The 18,766-nt window shown below is 37.4% G+C and overlaps 1 protein-coding gene across 1 annotated transcript in view; it reads right to left on the reverse strand.

Annotated features, from left to right (window-relative positions):
- Positions 1–18,766, reverse strand: part of LOC117212079 — a 66,451-nt gene that overhangs the window by 18,065 nt on the left and 29,620 nt on the right. The window contains exons 2-3 of the mRNA XM_033456559.1: positions 2,667–2,793; positions 1,504–1,674 (exon numbers count right to left, since the gene is read on the reverse strand). Of these exons, the coding sequence (XP_033312450.1) occupies positions 1,504–1,674; positions 2,667–2,778 (283 nt within the window). The 5' untranslated portion in view covers positions 2,779–2,793. The remainder of the gene's footprint in view (positions 1–1,503; positions 1,675–2,666; positions 2,794–18,766) is intronic.

Consider the following 18,766-nt stretch of genomic DNA (forward strand, 5'->3'; position numbering starts at 1 on the left):
CGAACACGTTGAAATCAGAAATACAAGGTGTGTGGTTAACCGCTATCAGAGCAAATTCCTTATTAATTTCCCTCTGAAACACGGGCCACGCGTAGTACATTTTAAATTGCAAATTAATCCAATTAGTCAGGTCAACTACCCTTTGATTACATCGACTTAACTATACGTTTCACGGTGCCGCGTCATGCGGATCGAATATTCCGAGTACAATAACGAGATTATCTGTCAGTTTCGCCATTCCTCGTGCAGCAGCTTCAATTTTCATTCGCCCTTGAACAATCTGACTTTTTTAAAAAAGAAATCTCGTTTTCCTTGTTTCAGCAAACGACGTGTACCATTGAAATTGTAGTGTGTTGCACGCGTGCAGTTGTTCGCTGCTGCTGCAAAGTCATGCAGAAGTACGTGGTCCGAGAACCATTTGCATGAACAGCTAGGGCAATCATTTCTGATGACACGGTTCAATTGAAAACGGTACGTGCATGCAACTGCTCGATCGCGGAATAGGAGAAGACACAGCTGAATGGAATTACGAAGAGGACAGCTACAAACAGGGAAACGAAACGCAGGAGTGTCTCGACTATGAAACAAATTATTACCAGCAGATTGAATTATAGGACTTGTAACATTTCTCCAAGCACGTTATATCTTCGTGGCGCGAATTTGAACTATACTTTGCCATCTATTTACATAATATCCTTTATAAAATATCTACCGTAAAAGTTGTAACTCGCAGGTTCTATGCTTTCTGTGTATGCAAATCGAGAATCCGGTTGCTCGCGGGTTCAAGGGTTAAGACAATGATACCTGAAATAGTATCGCGCATCAGAGAAAAATCTTTCTCTCGGCTAAATCGCGTTTCAGCGCTTGTTTGTCCGGTGTAAGATCGTTAAGCAGTCTTACGCGACTGTTTTAAGCGAATGGCAGGCATTTGCAATCGGCTACCAAAATGCAACTTGCTCGTATTTAATTATAATAAAAGGGATTATGCGTATTAAAAACCGAAATTCGAGAAGATACAACCAGAAATCGAGGTGAAATTCCGTTTGACAGTTATACATTTATGTTAATTTACATGTAGCGTGTTTCTGAAATTGTCGCCATTTGGAAACGGTACTTTCAGGATCGTTTTCTCGGCACTGCAAAGGAAGACGTGGCCGTCTGGAAGGGATAAATATCGCAGGATTCTTCATCGATCGAGTACCAAAGGACCTTTGAAACGCGATTCGGCCGACCGCAGCAGAAATGGACCATCGCGAAACGTACACGTGTGTGGTACCGTTGGGTGCACTCGATTCTTACGGATAATCATACAAGCGGGAAATCGACAATGTTCTGATACGCATCATCGAAAAGATACTGCACATTCAGTCGGATTATTTCCAGACTGAAGGTTTCATATTGGACTCGACCGACTCGAATTGCGAGGAAAGCATCGACGTGTATACGGAGTTGATTGCGTTCATTAGAAAATAACCATACGGCGCGAGGATTAAAGCGGCTTACCGTGAATATCATTCACGCAGATGTGAAGATCCTCTCGGAAGGTAGGGAGGCCGTGGTTGCACTGGCAGGTGCAGGTGTTGTTGGGAGGAACGAGTCCTGCGGTCGAAGGACTACGTGTGTAAGGGCTGGCTGTTCCGCTGCTGAGCACCGTGCAAGCCTCCGTGCAGGAACCTAAACAATCGTGTTCGTAATTTTTAATTTTTAATCTGCGAGTAGATACTCGTTCCTTTTTTATATTGCCATGTTTTATGGTCTATAGTTACAAGAGAAAGAGAGAGAGAGAGAGAGAGAGAGAGATATGCAAAAGAGGAAAATGCACATAGCTCGTTAACTAATTTAGTTTGCAATTTACTACAGTGAGATGCGACGAAGTTCCTATTGCAGATCACATTTTGTCACACTTAGGTAATAACATAATATTCCTCTATTAGACGCGATAATCGTCTGGAGTTTGATTTCTTTCAACTCAAGGATCTTTCGGTTAACAAATGCTTCGAAATCAACTTACGTAGACACGAAAGTTACACGAGAAGGAATATAGGTTTAAAAAACGAACTGAGAATGTTGGGAATACATTATTAATCTTGAATGTACGGTATTGTGGAAAAATGTTAGATTATCTACGTTATTGGCTTCAGCGTGGCATATAAATATACTTCTATCTCATCGTCCTCGAGATTTCGGTTCTTTCGGAGTGATCTTTCGGGAAAGCAGGAAGAACACCACGTAACTGTACTTTTACACGCTATTACTTAAGTAGTAATGATCGTAGATAAATTTCCACGGGGGAGAACTTCATCCGTGGTCGTACGGACGGAGCACGACATATAATCTGGCCAGGTGAAATACAGCTGTCAAATCGTTACATTGTAATTTCATGGCTAATTTGTTACGAGCTTTTTTCCCTAGCGCCCCTTGTGCTTCACGGTCCCGCGCGAAACGTGCACGTTCCTCTTTTCCGTTGTTTTTAATATCAAATCCCGTACGATTTCTCCAACCCTGCAAATCACGGTTACGCAATTTACGGTTTCGCTCTTCCGCGAACAAGAATCGTGGCTTTATTCGAAACGTCACCAAGCCCTCAGCTTCCATCTCTGATTATTCGAGTCAAGAGGATAAGAATAAGAAAAAGCATTTGTAATTGCATTTAATGCTCGGCTTACCTTCCAACGTGAAAATGTCTCCATCGGAGTGCCTGATGACCGAAAGCTCTTGACAACGAACAATCTCGAGAACGTTCAAGCAGCCCGCGAGGACGAGGACTAGAAGAAGCATCTTCTCCTCTGCATTCTGAAACAAAGTGGAGCGAATTACTGTAACCTTTTTTCCAAGCTAAACGTCCATGAGGAAGAACGACGAAGGAACGTCTGTTGTTTGCCTTCGGTCATGAATAAATCAACCAGTTTTTTCTTTGATTTTTCCTTCATTCTAAAACATTTTCGTATTTCCGTAGTTCTTTATTCTGTATTTCCATATCTGTATAACTATTCAAAATGCAGTCTGCAAAAATAGATTTATCACGAGATAAATTTCATTTACGTCTTTTATTTATCATTATTTTGCTACTACGTTTTACTCGACTGAGAAATTCAGTAGCATTTAAATGCGAAATCTCGTGCGATTTTGATATCTACGATGCTTTACAACCATATGCAAAATTATTGTCAGTACTATCACGTCTTTATCGTTAAAATCGAGGCAGACGATTGAGACACGAAGATGCGAGAAGGAATCACGAGTGAGGAAAATGAGAAATTGATTTTTCATCGCTGTTAGGAGAATCGTTCGGGGCCAAACTTCCGCTCGAGCATGGACTATGGCGGTTAGTAAAAAAAATGATGAGTGAGTTTCGGTGAACCTCTGATTGGAAGGTATTCCAACCGCTTCTTTCGCGTTTCCCATCGTCTGAACTTATCTCACGCGTGCCATCGGCTCGATTGTGCATAACGTGGGCACACGTTGCGTTGATGTTGATGCGCCGCTCGCGACATGCATCGAACGTGTAATTTATGCCTGTTTCGTGTGCCCGTGGTTTACCGTAAATGCGCGTACGCCGGGATACGATTCCAGCTTGTAGGAAGATTTTTCTTTGGCATTTTTTTCCCAGCACGGAAGCAACATGCTTCGCTGGACAAGATGCTAAGAACGGTAATTTCGCGTTCGAGAAGTCTCGCCATACGAATACTATTATTTCAGAATGGAACAGCGATGCTTTCGTAATGAATCTGCAATGAAAGACACCGATGCGTCATCTGAATGTAAAAGTGGAAACGTTGGTGGGCAGGTTACTGGAAAGAGATAGAAGAAACGATTAAGCGAGTATTTAACGAGTCTTCCGACTTAATTTTCTATATTTAGTACGAGTAACGTCATTGTGTTTCTTTTGTGCTCCAACTTCCGTTTATATCGAGCCAAAAACGTCTTTGTACAATGTAGCGGACCTTAAATTTGTCACAGACGATCACGAGCGATATTTTACCGCAACCAAACCGTCGACAGCGGATGCTTTAAAGACGCGAGGAACATTCTGCTAAATCTCTTTATTGAGGAGATTTATGTGTAAATAGTGGTGGACGGTTGAGCGTGGCAAATGTGACAAACCAATCAACGAGCAGAGAAAAATCTCAAGCAAGATATACGCAAACAACGTTCGGTCACTATAAAACTTTTAAGACTGATTAATTACCGCTATTAATTTTAGTCAACAGAGGCGGCCGCGCGTTTATTTCAACCTTATAATTACTTCAATTTCACGGTTACGCCTTTGGAGCCGTATAATCCACGACAAATCCCTGAATTATCCTGTAATTAATTATCCGTTCCCGGTCAAAAGTGTGGACATTTGAAATTATTATTTAAGATTAGGTAGAAATTTTATCAACGTTTCATTAGGAACGCATGCGAAATTTATACATCTTTAATAACGGTCTTTCGTTTAAAAAGGATTTTTAATGTTTTAACGTAAGATGGGAACGAGAAATCCTATATCAACTTCTTTCAATGTGTTTAACTTCAAACTCGAAATACTTTCTAACGCTAGAAAAGTACAATTGGATCAAGAACGTGCGAAACAATGCGATAGAGCGATCTCATATCTTCCGAATCATAATCGGAATTTCTATAAAAACATAGATTTTACTTCTACTCTTGAATTCTCGTGTCATATCATTCTCGCAATTTAACACGGTTAGGAAAATTGTCGGGGAGTTAAACGGTATGATTACACGATAAGGAGAGAAAAAAGAAACAGATGTTTAATAGAATCCCAGATGGTCGATGAAGGCACGCGTTCGATCACGTCCGGAAATATTAGCACATCCTTTAAAGTTTTCTTACGTCTGTTAAAGTGCCTTTTTTCGGCCTGTTGATGTCTATCGCGATCGCATCTAAATACTTTCCGGCGAGACTTAGGATTGCAGAGAACGAAGCTCGTCGGATATTCGACGTTAGTTTAGAGAAATACGTACCTTGCTTCTCCCTATTAATTGCTCTCTCCCCTTTTAATTGCTTTTAGAATGAATAGCTTCTCTCGCGAAGTCCGTAGTACCGGTTATTCAGGGATTCTTTTTAGTCCTTTTTCTTGTTCCGCTCAAAATTTACGACGCGATACCTTCTTCTTTATGATTCTGTTGATTTCCCTGATAGCTGGCCCGTGCTCGTGTTTGGATTGACTAGCGAAGACTCCGGTTTATCTTATTTGGATAGAGCGGAGAGAAGAACGACAGATTACGTCGTATTATAACACGTACATATGTATACGTAGCATGTGTTTACAGAGACTTTTTGTACATTTTATGGAAGAATTATTTTTATTAAAATACACCGTAGTGTTATGTAAATTTATTAACACATAAAGTAATAATAAAGTGAGATGATAATAAAGTAATAATTATTTCCTCTCTTGTTAATTCCAGTAACCATCCAAGATAGTGGACTTTGAAGTGTCAGTAAATGACGAGCGTTGGTGGTTGCTGAATGATTATTTGTTGATGTCTAGAACTATTCCATTAAACTCTCATCGATAACGTTCATTAGTTTGCTCTACTGTGTTACCCTGTGCAATGCTGTTACAAGTCCGAAGAACGTGTTATCTAAAAGTCTATTTCTCTATTCTATTAAGACTCTATACATAGACTTTGATTGGCTTTCGTATCGAAGCATGACTGGTGAAAATTACGAGGTTTATGACAGCGTATTTCCTATTGAGATACGGAAAAGATGAAAACATGAAAGCCCCAACAATACATGCTGTCTAAATTCATCGAATCATTACTAATTCTCGTACAATCTGTCTGTATCCAGATGCCGGAAAAGTTAAAATATATCTTTCAAAAATAGTAATCGTCGCTGACAGTGCCAGAAACCTGGCCTAACGGCAAACTCTAACAGAATACATTAATTTTGCAGTGAAAATTGATGAACTGTTATTTTAATGAAAATATTTTGATATTTACGATTAGCATAAGATTAACTGTACGTATCATACTATATAAGATCATTGTAATAAAAATGAAATTTTGACAAAGAGTCTTATTACAGGGTGGACGAAAATTTTCATAAGTAATTATAGCTTTTGCGATTTGGAAAGAAAGTATTATAAACTATAATATTTTGTGATAATAAACCGGTTTCGAATGGATTAAAAGTATTACCGTGGAAGCTATATATTAACCCTTAGAAATCGAGTAGCGACATCATGGTGATACGTTATGACCTTAAAATTTTATCAAGCATCCGGAAAGGGAAGATATTTTCCCATCGTATATATATGTACACACAATGTTTTCGATTGGTCTCGGTTGAAAATATGAATTGCCAACGCGAGAGCCATTACAGTGAAATACGTTTCAGCTTAAACCCAGAGTTACGCAGATGGCCGGTGGGTCACAAGGTATTATTTTATGCATCGGGAAAATTTATAGCCGACAGATCGCATTTTACGTATCGAGAGGTAGTTAACGTAATATTTTTTATCGTCGATGGATGAATCTTAACTGACGCGTGTTAAGCTTTCATCGCACGCACGTGTTGAAAACTTATCTGCCAGCCATGAAAAAAGAGAATATGGAATTAGCATAGCTCGATAAAAATGAAATTTATTGGATTTTAATCTGTCGTTCGACACGGATGGGTATCGCGTGTGAAATTTAATTAATTTTTTCGTATATGTTCGAGATAGAAAAAAGACCGATGTTTGCTTCATCAGGCACGATGTTTGATGAGATAATTAATCAACTTAACGAGCTTCATCTTAGAACACAATCGCTCGTAACTTGTACGCTTCTGTTTGATCCGAACAATACGTTTTACCATCGACTGTCGATCAAATAACGAGTTGGACTATTCGTAAAAAATGAAACGTGCGTTATTGCATTAGAAAAATAAAGATATAAATAAAGTTGTAAATTTCACAAACGTACAAAGGAATATCAAATAAAGAAAACGTTTCTGTCACAAAGCCAATATTATTTTCTCCAATGAATTTGAATCTAACCCAAATCATGAATTTTTCACGTGTTCGATATTACACACAGCGATGAAGCGAATCATGGCATGTGGTATTTTATAACTAGCTGCGTAAAAAATGGATAACCCAAGAGGAGGTATTATTCGGAGTAATGTTTATTCGATGCAGCGGAGCACCAGTTATTCGAAAATAATTATTCGTTAACCATTACTCGCGTAAAATGCAAATTTTCTTTTCGTATTGACACAGTTGGCAACGTCAGCCGGAGAAAAGTAAATTCGAGGGTGTTCGATTTAATGCCTGTACAGTTAAACGCTTCATATAATTAATTTCAACAGACAAGTTACGCTTCCCATAATTTTCGGCGAAACGATTATTCTCATCTTTTTTCCTACGCGAGTCTTCTCGCGTGAATCCAAACGAATAATTCGAATTTTACGAATCATTATCGAATTACATAAAAAACGAAGAAGCCCACTTTCTTATCATTTCCAGGTTCTTATCGGTTAACGCGTTAGTTGGTATTCCGCATAATCTGCAGTATAATGTTTGATGAATGCATCGCACGAAGAATGGTAATTTCATACGCGTTTCACCGAGTGTATTTGCACGCACTTAATTGTCAGTGGTGGGAACAAGAACGTCGTTGCCACGAATTGTCGGAACATTTACCACGCTCTTCTAATCCATCGAATTTGAATGGATACTTTGATACAGCTAGAGGGAAACTGTCGCTTTTGTTTTATGGATTCTACGTGGTTGATTATTTGTTAAAATTACATTGTAATTTATGATTTCCATAATTCGAATGGAAGAACGATTATTCGTCTAAATCGTCGACGAATCGAAATTTGTCTAACGTGATTAATAAACTGTGGATATTTACAGGAAAGTGTGTGATATATTTATAGGAAATATAAACGTATAGAAATGTACAGAATGTAGAATGTGGGTAAAAAATATCCTTTTGACTGAAGGTAATTTAACTACGAATCAGAAATGAAAATTGTACATTGATCTAGATTCCAAGATCCGGATTCCTGCGTGGATAAAAATTAGATTTGCATAAAAATACCGTAATCAAGTCGGTAAAAATTTCTTCAGTGTTCAAATTGTGCCGTGTAATTTCTGCTCTCGAAACGTCGATTCTTGAATCACCTCTAAAGAATTACCTCGGGAACATACATACATAAAATTATATTTACTTGTCTCTTCTTGGTAACCAGCTCACGAATTACGAATGTCCTGGTTTCTTCGCCACTAATAGCAGCCATTAATCACGTTCCCGGTAGTGTTTCGCTTGTATCCGATTCACAGATACCGAAGAACTTGCGATATGTTCCTGGCTCGTGTCACTGTTACGCAACAGAATTAATTTCTTCTGGAATCTTTTTATAAATGATCGTGCCAGTCTATTAATAGATTGTATCGCGTGAAATATTTTCATACTTTCATGTTTGTAAATATTTAGAAAGAACGTTGAGAAACGCTGCTATACGATTTATATAGTTTAATAGAACAACGACACCTAAATATCTATACTTGAGGAAGCGTAAACGTAAAATAATATCGTATGGATCAGAATCACTTGAGTTTTCATAGTGCGTGGCAATTCAATGTGGTATTAATTCTTTCAGAAAATTTGCAACCGTGAGATTGGAGAAATTATCGAAAGATCGAATATCTTAAAGGGGAACCGCAATTGAGCTGTCCGTGCATGTAAATGGTCAACAGTTCGAGTTAAGAATCGGAATGCGCGCAATTAGCCTGCATTTTCACGGACACGCGTCGCCCGATTGTAATCGACCACGTTCGCCGAGATGCGTGCAACATTTCCGCCTTATAACTTGAGATTACGCGAAGGGAATGGGTCGCGAATGAGCATGGATGAAGAGCAGATCGCAGTACGAGATCGTACGTGACCGATTATCCACTGCAATGTCGCGTTCTGTGTCAAGGTGCATGCCACCAGAGATTGCATCTTCCTCACGAATCGCCTGGCGATACGAAATTTATCTATCGTTTCGAATCTGTCAACTATCCGTTTCGAATCTGTCGAGTATCTGCTTCGCCTGTTCGCTCTGATCACGATGATTTTTCTTCGAGTAAAGGAGAGATTTGACAAACGGAACTCTGATGCTTTAGACGTGACGTGTCAATTTCACGGGCCTCGAAGCTATGAGAGATCATTGACTTTCAACGTACAGAAAAGTTACCACGCGGATGTAGAATTCTAAAATTCAGATTGGCTTTTCAGACAAAAGTTTCGTTCGAGTAACTTGAAAGTATATATCGATGTACTTGTTATTCGTTTGATTCGGAGTATCCCTCCGAGTTTCGAGCAAAGTCCAGATTCTTCCAGCTGTTTCTTCTTTTTAATGCAACGACTTTGCTGCTCCACTTTCGCATTTTCGGTATTTTAGGTATTCATTATTTTCCATTAGAAACGGCAGCAGATCTAAAGCTAATCAACTTGAATTTAAGTCAATGAACGAAATTATAGAAATTGATACAAGTATCGGCGCACGCAGTGGTCAGAAATTTTGAAACGCGGTTAGTCCGACTTCTGTGAAAAATTCTTTAATACAGAGTCAATGTACTTTAGACAGTATATCGAAATCGTGAAATTTGTGTTCACTTATAAACGAAATCCCATTAGTTACGAGTCTACTTAAAAACAGAATACAGTAGGAATAGAATCTTAAGAAGTCAATCGGTGTAGCTACTCGGCGATTTAATTTACTGCCGCGCTATATCTTAGCTTGTAACTATATGTATTTCCATATTTCGTAGATTGGTATAGATTTTACACATCCATATATGGCGCTTACGGCGAACAAGGGGTCGAAATAAATTTAACGACCAAAAATCCATTGACATACGTGTTACGATTTATGTCCGGTAAATGTGAAAAAAGGCATATTTACCATTAAGAGATCCTAAAATATGTTAAAAGAGATGTTGCCCAAAGTATCAGTGTCCTTTCGTAACGTTATATCGAATTTTTGTCATACTTGTAGCATCGTCCTCGCATCGTCAGTGATTAAAAATCTCAACACCATTTGTCACGTTGATCGATGTTGGAAAGAAACGTTTCGTGTATGTCTTACAGTTAAGAAAAAGAGAGAAATTAGAATTCGGCGCGTCACGCTTTTAAATCGTCGCTTTGATCGAGAAGAAATCATCGATCCAAGATTGTAGCTACGTGAAAAAAAAAGACTACTACAGTGTGAATCGACACGTTCTGCATTTCTCGTTTAACATCTGTCTGATGAAGAAGACGTTATTAACAGAGGTTCAACGCGTAATCGATAATACCTCTCGTGTGAATGAAAAGAAGCTGGTGTGAAAATTATTTACATCGTTAACAGCGAGTAATCAATTCTTAAATAATGTTATATGTTATCAAAAAAATTTCGTCGCATATGAAGGCAACGAGACGAAGAAAAATATCGCAACAATACATTTGTAAATTCAATTTTTCCTAAGCGAATTACATCTAATTTTAGATTTCATCGATCGTCTTAGCAAAAGGAATATCACAATACAATTTGTCATGTTGAAGAATATTATTCTTTTTATTAACCAACAAGTACGTCGATACTTTCACATGCTGGAATTTTTTAACCAATTCGAAAAAGAATATTATTTCCTTTCTTTATCTACTAAACAGTCTTGGCAAATTTTGATAATTAACCTTATCCTTTCATTTTGTTGGAAAGCAAACTAAAGTCATTGCGGAACCTTGATAATTAGACCGAACTGAAATATATGTACTTGGCATATTCTATTTTCATCAGCACAAACAAAAACAAAAAAAATCTTCGTTTTTTATTTTCTAGCCTTCCACTATGTTGCATTCTTCATTGTCCCTTCAATACAATTATCCACAATGTCGACTGTCAGTTCATTGCAGTACGATCGGCAAACTTGATATAATTTCAAAAAGAATCAAATGATTGGCGATAATTACATACAGAGCAGCGAAGTGGCCTTGAAATGTGCGTAAAGATGAATTCGATTAATTACTAAGAGAGCGGTGGGTTTGCCGATTGAGATAAAACGCGTGCTTTGCCCGATAGGTAGGAAATTGAGAGAGCACCATAAATGACAAACATGTCATTTCTGGTTACGAGAATGAAGGAATAATCATCGGCCGGTTTATAATTAGCTCGTAACTCTGCGTCTCTTGTTGTCGCTTCCATCTTTGCAAACGATCGCCGATGCGTTTCCCTCGATGTTATGGACGATCTTTCATTAAGTGGAAATTAAAGACGATTCTTATCATGGGACTTAATTACGTCGCTGTTGCTCTCGCTATAATAATTCTCTGAGTATGGGTTTATTAACCGCGCCTGAAGTGGTTGCACATTGACGTTTTATACGAAATAAGACCTAAACAGTTAGATTTATTAGCTGCGAAAATGAATTACACCATCCTCTCGATGTAATTTTGTAAAATTTATAATCAGTCGGCGGTGGATATTTATTCATTTCTGACGAATTTCAAGATGCGGAAAGTGGAGAAGGAAACTGTTCGTATCAAATTCAACTTTAATTTAGTTAGTTTAGTAGACAGTTTTTCAGTGAAGAAACTATAGATCTATGATAAATTAAAATACGGCTAGCGATTTATTTTTAATCGAATTGACCAAACAGTTGAATTATTATGAAATTTGTATTTATTTTGTAAACAAGTAAATAACAAAGTTCTTTTAGAGTTATCTTAATTTGTATTTATTTTGTAAACAAGTAAATAACAAAGTTCTTTTAGAGTTATCTTAATTTGTATTTATTTCGTAAACAAGTAAATAACAAAGTTTTTTTAGAGCTATCTTAATTTGTATTTATTTCGTAAACAAGCAAATAACAAAGTTCTTTAAGAGCTATCGCAACTCTTAATCTAAACTTAACTAATATCACGAAAACTAGAATTGCCGGCGCTTGATGTAGATAAATGATAAAAGGATAAAATGTGTCTATTCTCTAATTAAATTTAGCAAATATATTACAAATGTTTCCTAGTATCGAAATATGATATATTATATGCGATGCAATCTAGCCGTAAAGACGTTTTATCAGATCAATAAATCAGCCGTCGAGCGTTGAAAGATTACACTTACGATGAAGATTTCTTCTATGGATGTTTTCGAAATCATCTTTACTTTATTATTTTCTATTTCGCGTCGTTATCCGTTAGATACCTCTTTCAGATTTACACGAATCTACAGTTGTAACTCAGGTTACCGGCGTCTGTAATTATGAAAATTCTATGCGTACAAGACACGACTTATTTGTTTTTCTGCGTGTATCGACATTAGCGACATGTCATTTTCAAATTATCAAGAATAAACTAACTTTGAGTAAATTTCACAGTTTTAACGATATAATAAAAGTGACAGCGCTCGATGAATGGAATTGTAATGTTATTCAGGATTTTTCACAGATATCGATCTATTCGTACGATTAAGAATTTCTAACTGTGTCGTTGTTCGTTCAATTATGCCATTAGTATAACTTCCTTGTTTTTCTTTTCGGCAAAATGTAATCGCTATTCTACAGAATGGAATTCCGCTAACTTGTTTAAGGTTTTTGTCGCCCCATTAATGCACCAACGTTTCGTTCAGGCAGCGAGTATTGCGATATTATTAAAATACCGCTTCGCGGGAGTTTCTTAATCCTTGGACCGTTAGTTTTTGCGACGAGCATACTCTTCTGATTATTTTCCAGCCATCATGTTCAATAATAATGTAAAATTATGCGGATCGTTTCATCCATGCTGGACCAGGTTATTTGCTTCGTTCGAATCACCGTTTTACGTAATTTTCCAATCTCAAAAAGGGCAACTTGCGTCGTCTTTACGTTCGCGAATGATTGACAGTTTCACTGCGAAAGCGAATAGGTGCGAGCGTATGTTTCTCAAAAATTAGACACGTCCAGGAAACGGTACATCAAATTTGTTTAGTCCGTGAAATTTTCTAGATTTCCTCAAGTTGTTTTTAGTATTTTAAACAATTTATATATATAATATTTATTTATGGTCTTGTGAAATTGACGATTTTGTTATTTTCACCACTTTTTCGTTCGACTCAATGTCTAGTAAACCAGAGTCGATTGCTTAAACTGTGATACTTTAAACAGTATACGTTATAATCATCGCTTCTTATGAATGGCGCATTTCAACAAGATATTTTGGTACTTTTAAGTATCATATACATGTCATAATCGTGATGGTAATTCCTTATAAAGGCACGAGATTAAGAAATTTCAATGTTTACAGTTTCATTATTATGACAAACGGTGTTACTGTCAGCTAAACATTTTGTCGGTTTTATGTATATCTTAAAATTTACGGTGGGATTAGAAATAGCTTTACGGTCCGTGATCGTCTCGTCGTCCAATGTTGAAATATTCCTCTTTTTTGCGCTATTCCTCGAGTTTCTAGTTTTCGTCAGGTTCTTCGTTAATCGAGTTGAGCTTAATTACCTGACACTCCCAATTACGAGAATTGACATCTTTATCGATTTTATTATCAGAAGGATATTTTTAAAATAACGGATGAGATACTGGTTCAGTTTAGAAAGTGGAAGTGTCAGAAGAGTTTGAAAGCCAAATTTGCCAACAAATTTCGATTACAGGCATTGCGAGACATAAATCATCGATCAGAATTTTTGAATTACTGTAGTTTCATAGAACCGAAAAAATTAAAAAGATTAAAATTATCAATTTAGAATTCATTTATTTTCGAATATTTTGTAGACAAAAATCTATGAACTCACTATTAATATATATATAACATATAACATAGATACAATTGAGAAACTAATTCCAAAGACTGACAATATGTCTTTGCTTTATTATTTTAATGGTAACTTTCACTATAACTTCATTAATTTTTGGAAGTTTTTAATGCACATTTCAATAAGCTAACAGGAAAATCGATTTTTTAGATTCACACAAGTATGTTCTTTTTCTTCTTTCTGAACTACGATCTAAAAGAATACGAGAAATTTGCTAGTCGATTATTATTAAATTATAGTTCGACAATTACTTCCAATCTTTACTAAATCATTATTTGAAAATTATTTCTGCGATGAAACGCTAGTTCAGTTAAGATATAAAGATCGCAACAACCGATCAGGCTCTAGTCACTAGAGTATTACAAGTAACAGACGGTCAGGTTGTTGAAAGTAACCGTAATTGTATGCTTCAACATAAACCGTAATGATGTCGACGTGTTGCGACCGTGTTCCGTATAGCCGAACTTGAATTTAAGTGCGGCTGAAACACGTGTTCGGTCCGACACACGATGCAAGAAGAAGAATCTGGTCTAACGCGTTGAAGAGAAATGAAGGGGTCTGACACGAGATGAGAATATTTACTACTATAGCAGGGCCGACATATCGTTTGACTTTCCACGAACATGGCCAGTCCGTGTCGTTTGAAAGGATTTAGGGTGTTCTATTTTCTAGTGAACATTAATTGCACTCTGTCAGATCTGGTTTCTTCGTGTTAACGGGAATAGAGTGACTGTCAAGCTATTTACTTCACTCGATCCTCGTCTAGTTAACATTTGTTATAGTTTAGAATCCCCACCGAAAAACAGCCGATACCTGGTCCAATTTCATCCAGTTTCAGACTGCTTTACGAGAGAAAAAATTTGAGAAATTCATTTCGGCGAACATTGTACAACTGTACCCTGGCTGGGTTTACCGACAAAGAAACACGCCCGAGGCAACTGTTCGCGTCTTTATTAACCGATAAATTTCGGTAATTATGTAAATCACCTGGAACATAATATTTATCGGTCGTAGAGGAGGTTCGATCAGTGGTTGAAACTCAGAGGCAATGAACTTTCATGCAAAGAACGATGCGGACAGACGTGGATTCTGGTGGCGCCCTGTTTGAACATAACTCGGGGGAAGGAAGCACCGTGTACGCGGTTAACAGAACACGTTGTTAAAGTGTAGCTAACACTCTGTAGACAACTCGTAGAAGTAGTAGAAAATGTCTTAGGCATCGAAAGAGAAAACACTTCTCACGGAGAGACACGTGTTTGAAGACAAACACGGTTTATTGACGAAGCTGCGTCTCGTTTTCCGGAACTTCCGATTCTATCGGGCCGCAGCATCATAAAACTCTGCCTTCTGCCTCCCTGTTCTAATATTTGCGAGCTCGAATGGTCATCCCTTAATCCAACGCCGAAGCTGCCAGTTTGTACAAGTGAACAAACTGGTCAGGCTGTCGCGGAGAAACTCCAGCGAATTCCATTTCGACCAGCGCATCGCGTCGAGTGAAAGTTAAGTATTTTTCTGCGAATAAGTGGATCTTCCTTGTCAAATTCACACGCAAGATTATTCTGTTCGATCACAGAATAGGAAGGATATTCTCGGACTTTGCCTGTAGCACGAATTTAGGCTTACGACATTGGGAAAATTAAAATCAAGTTTCACGCTGTATCCCGTCTTTGCTGTTGACTTTTTTAGATTTATTACTTGCTAGAGAAATTTTCCATAGATAATTCCATTTTGTATCTCACGCGACAAAATCCATTAATAATAACAACAATAACGGTCGTGATTATCTTATGATTACTCGTAACTATGAACCGTTTGTTGGAATGTCAGCAAACGACATATGGTCGACGGACGAATCGATTAATAATAATGAATCGGTGATTCAGACGCGCGATACGTGGGTGGTAGATCGAAAATCTACACTCCTTATGCGATAACGCGAACGTTATACAATTTTATTAATTACTTCTTCTACTACGTTTCGAGAACGAATATCTGAACATTTACCAATGTTAATATCCTCAAGTTAATTCCATTAGTTGTGGTTACGATTCAAACGTTGAAATATTACTTTTCACAGTAAGGCGCATAATTCATACGATGATATAGCGGTAAACGAGCAACGGAACATCGGTAAAATCGTAAGCGGCAATAGATAGAGGACTTTTGTCACGCAGTAGAGCGTGAATGCATCATGCGGCTCGTATGGCGAACGTCCTCATCCAATTCAACGACCTATGACAGATATTCGAGTCACAATCCGATCTTACAAGATCCATCAGCTTCCTCGATTCTTTGTCACGAATTCTCGTCTGATATCCTATAGGGTGGAATATTTCTCTGTTTCTTCCATTTGGTTTTCTCTTCTGCGTATACAGAATTGCCCTTCTTAGTTAAAATGTCCTATCTTTTGGATAGATTGTAACGATAGATTGTTTGGATAGATTGGCTCGATTGTAACAACACAATATACTGACAAATCTTACCTGTCAAATCCTCAACTCTGCATAATAACTTCAGATTGACTATTGAAGTTTCGTGCAGTTTCTTCCACCGTGTTTGTCTACCGTCGCTAATGCATCGTATCGTTCGATTCGCGTACGGAAATATCGCGGAGAAGAGAGCAATTCAGAGAATTTCCTTTTTTTTCTTCCCTGTCGAGTTGTCCACAGACCAGGAACCTGGCTTCTACTGCTAATCCAATTCACGAACTTGCTCGACTCACCAGCTGAATTCCTACGTTTGATCGACGACAAGATACCTCGGTGAAGAATCACCAGCATCCAATACCGACAAAGCTCGATCTCTTCGAAGCTGTTTCTTCTCTCCTCCAGTCCTCATGATTTAACCATACCAACTTTGCGAGAAACTTTACATTTCTTCCATCCATTCATTGGAAAAAATTCATTGAAAAAATGTTTATCACATTTGGATTAATCCCTACGTCGGTTTGATAAATAATCGCGTAACCTGTATGTAATTATATACTTTGTATATATATATGTTATGCATTATATACTCATATATTTATGCTCTAATTATATAATTGTAGTGATCCACTTTTAAACATATTTATGCACACAACGTTGTACGTATTATACAAAACATTTAGAAATTTGTTTATTACGAATGAAGTCTCAAACACGACAAGAAGAAGGGTGTGCAAACGAATTTGACAAAGAGTAGAGTAGACAAAGTCATCCAGGCATAACGAATTATGTCTCCGGCGAAAAATTACTTTTCCTTCTATGCTCTCGAGACACTAAACGACGAACGATAAACGCTTGTCTTCGTTTGCCGTACTGGCAGGAACGCATTTAGCTTCTTTCTGACTTGAAGATCGTAATTGGTGCTCGGTAGTGACATGGTTGTCCTGTTTTTGACGCCAGTCGAAAAACACGAACCTGTGGCGCTGGCAAATTTACTGCGACATCGATGCGCATTTTATGACCACACGACCATGACAAATGAGACAGAAGTTTTCATGAGAAATTTAAGAACAGCGACATAATAAGACTTTTCCATGTCATGGAATCAATTGGATCCGAAATATCGACAATTTGCCACGGTTTCGTGGATTACACGATTGTAAATTGTAAACTGCTTGCTTCTTTTCAAGGAAGAGAGGTAACTCTCTCGTTCTAGTCGACTCAAACGAATCTTATAAATCCTTTCTCCTTTCTAGCTTTCTATTAATATCGTTATCGACATTGTTATTTTCGTTACTTTCCAATTCAGTTTTGCTTTTTTATATATTCCGCTCATAATCAGAATAACGTAGGAATACATGTAATTAGTTGATATAATGCCGGAGGATATTAAAATACGGTAACATTTCTCTGTTCCAGTGAAATTATATTTTATATAAACATGCATATTAATATACGAAATATAAAATATAGTTTCAGAATTTTTAAATCAACTTTATAATTATATAAAATAATTCATTTCTTAACGAGTAATATTTCCACAATTTTATATATTGTAATTACAAAATTATAATGTAATCTCATTATCTCATATTTTATGTTTCATATACGTATGAACATGCGTACAATTATATGAAATATAAAATATAATTTCAGTATAACAAAGAAATTTTATTATATATAATATCCAGCGAGCCAGTCGAAAGATCTTCATTTATGGTCGCGTCTATCGCGATTTTAATTCACGAAAACTACCAGCAATGGTGACCGTACAGTATCTCGTCGAATAGCAACGCGGCGATCGTGATAGCGGCTAAGCGAGCGTATTCACGAATATGCCATAAACAACGTGAAAAGTGCAAGTTCGCGGGCATAGATCATATTAACGGCAGCTTGCACTGGGATCACGTGCATTACGAGTTGTATCCGACCATCAATTCCGCCTCGGCTTGGTCCTAATGTACATTTGTACAGGATATACCGCACGCTTGGTGATCCCACAAGGAATCTCGCGGTACCGCCTTAAAATGGGGATGGAAACCCGTGGAAACACCATTACTAACGTCGATGTTGAACGTTCGTGGAAGTTGTAAATAAAATCAAAGTCTGTAACTTGCCTCGACGCAATGAGATGCCATCGAGGTTTCACCTTTAATGGTAACTTGGTTCTGCCCCATGACGCTAGTTCCCATTATAAATGCAACTTTCCATCGGTATGCTGTTATTCTGACAGAAAAATTCTCGTAGAAACGGGCATTTCTTGGTTATCGATGACTCTATCCTTTTACAGGATATTCTTTCAAATTTTATGTCTGTTTTCCCGTTGTTTCTTTCCATTATCGGTAATTTTCTTTTTTTAACTTCGCTGCGATCTCGCGGTCGAATTTCTATACTTCGATCTTGCTCTGATTTTAGCAAACAAGACGTCTAACGTCCTAAGAAGATTTTTAGCATAAAATTGAAAAATTGCTATAGATTTATATTTATTAGAATCGAGTAAAAATTTGTCGACTTATTCGTGCGTCGTGTATTATTTTTGTGTTTCATTTTAACGACGTTCGATAGCGATA

This window comes from Bombus bifarius, unplaced genomic scaffold (assembly GCF_011952205.1).
Source record: "Bombus bifarius isolate JDL3187 unplaced genomic scaffold, Bbif_JDL3187 scf7180000008274, whole genome shotgun sequence".
In the NCBI taxonomy this organism is placed as follows: domain Eukaryota; kingdom Metazoa; phylum Arthropoda; class Insecta; order Hymenoptera; family Apidae; genus Bombus; species Bombus bifarius.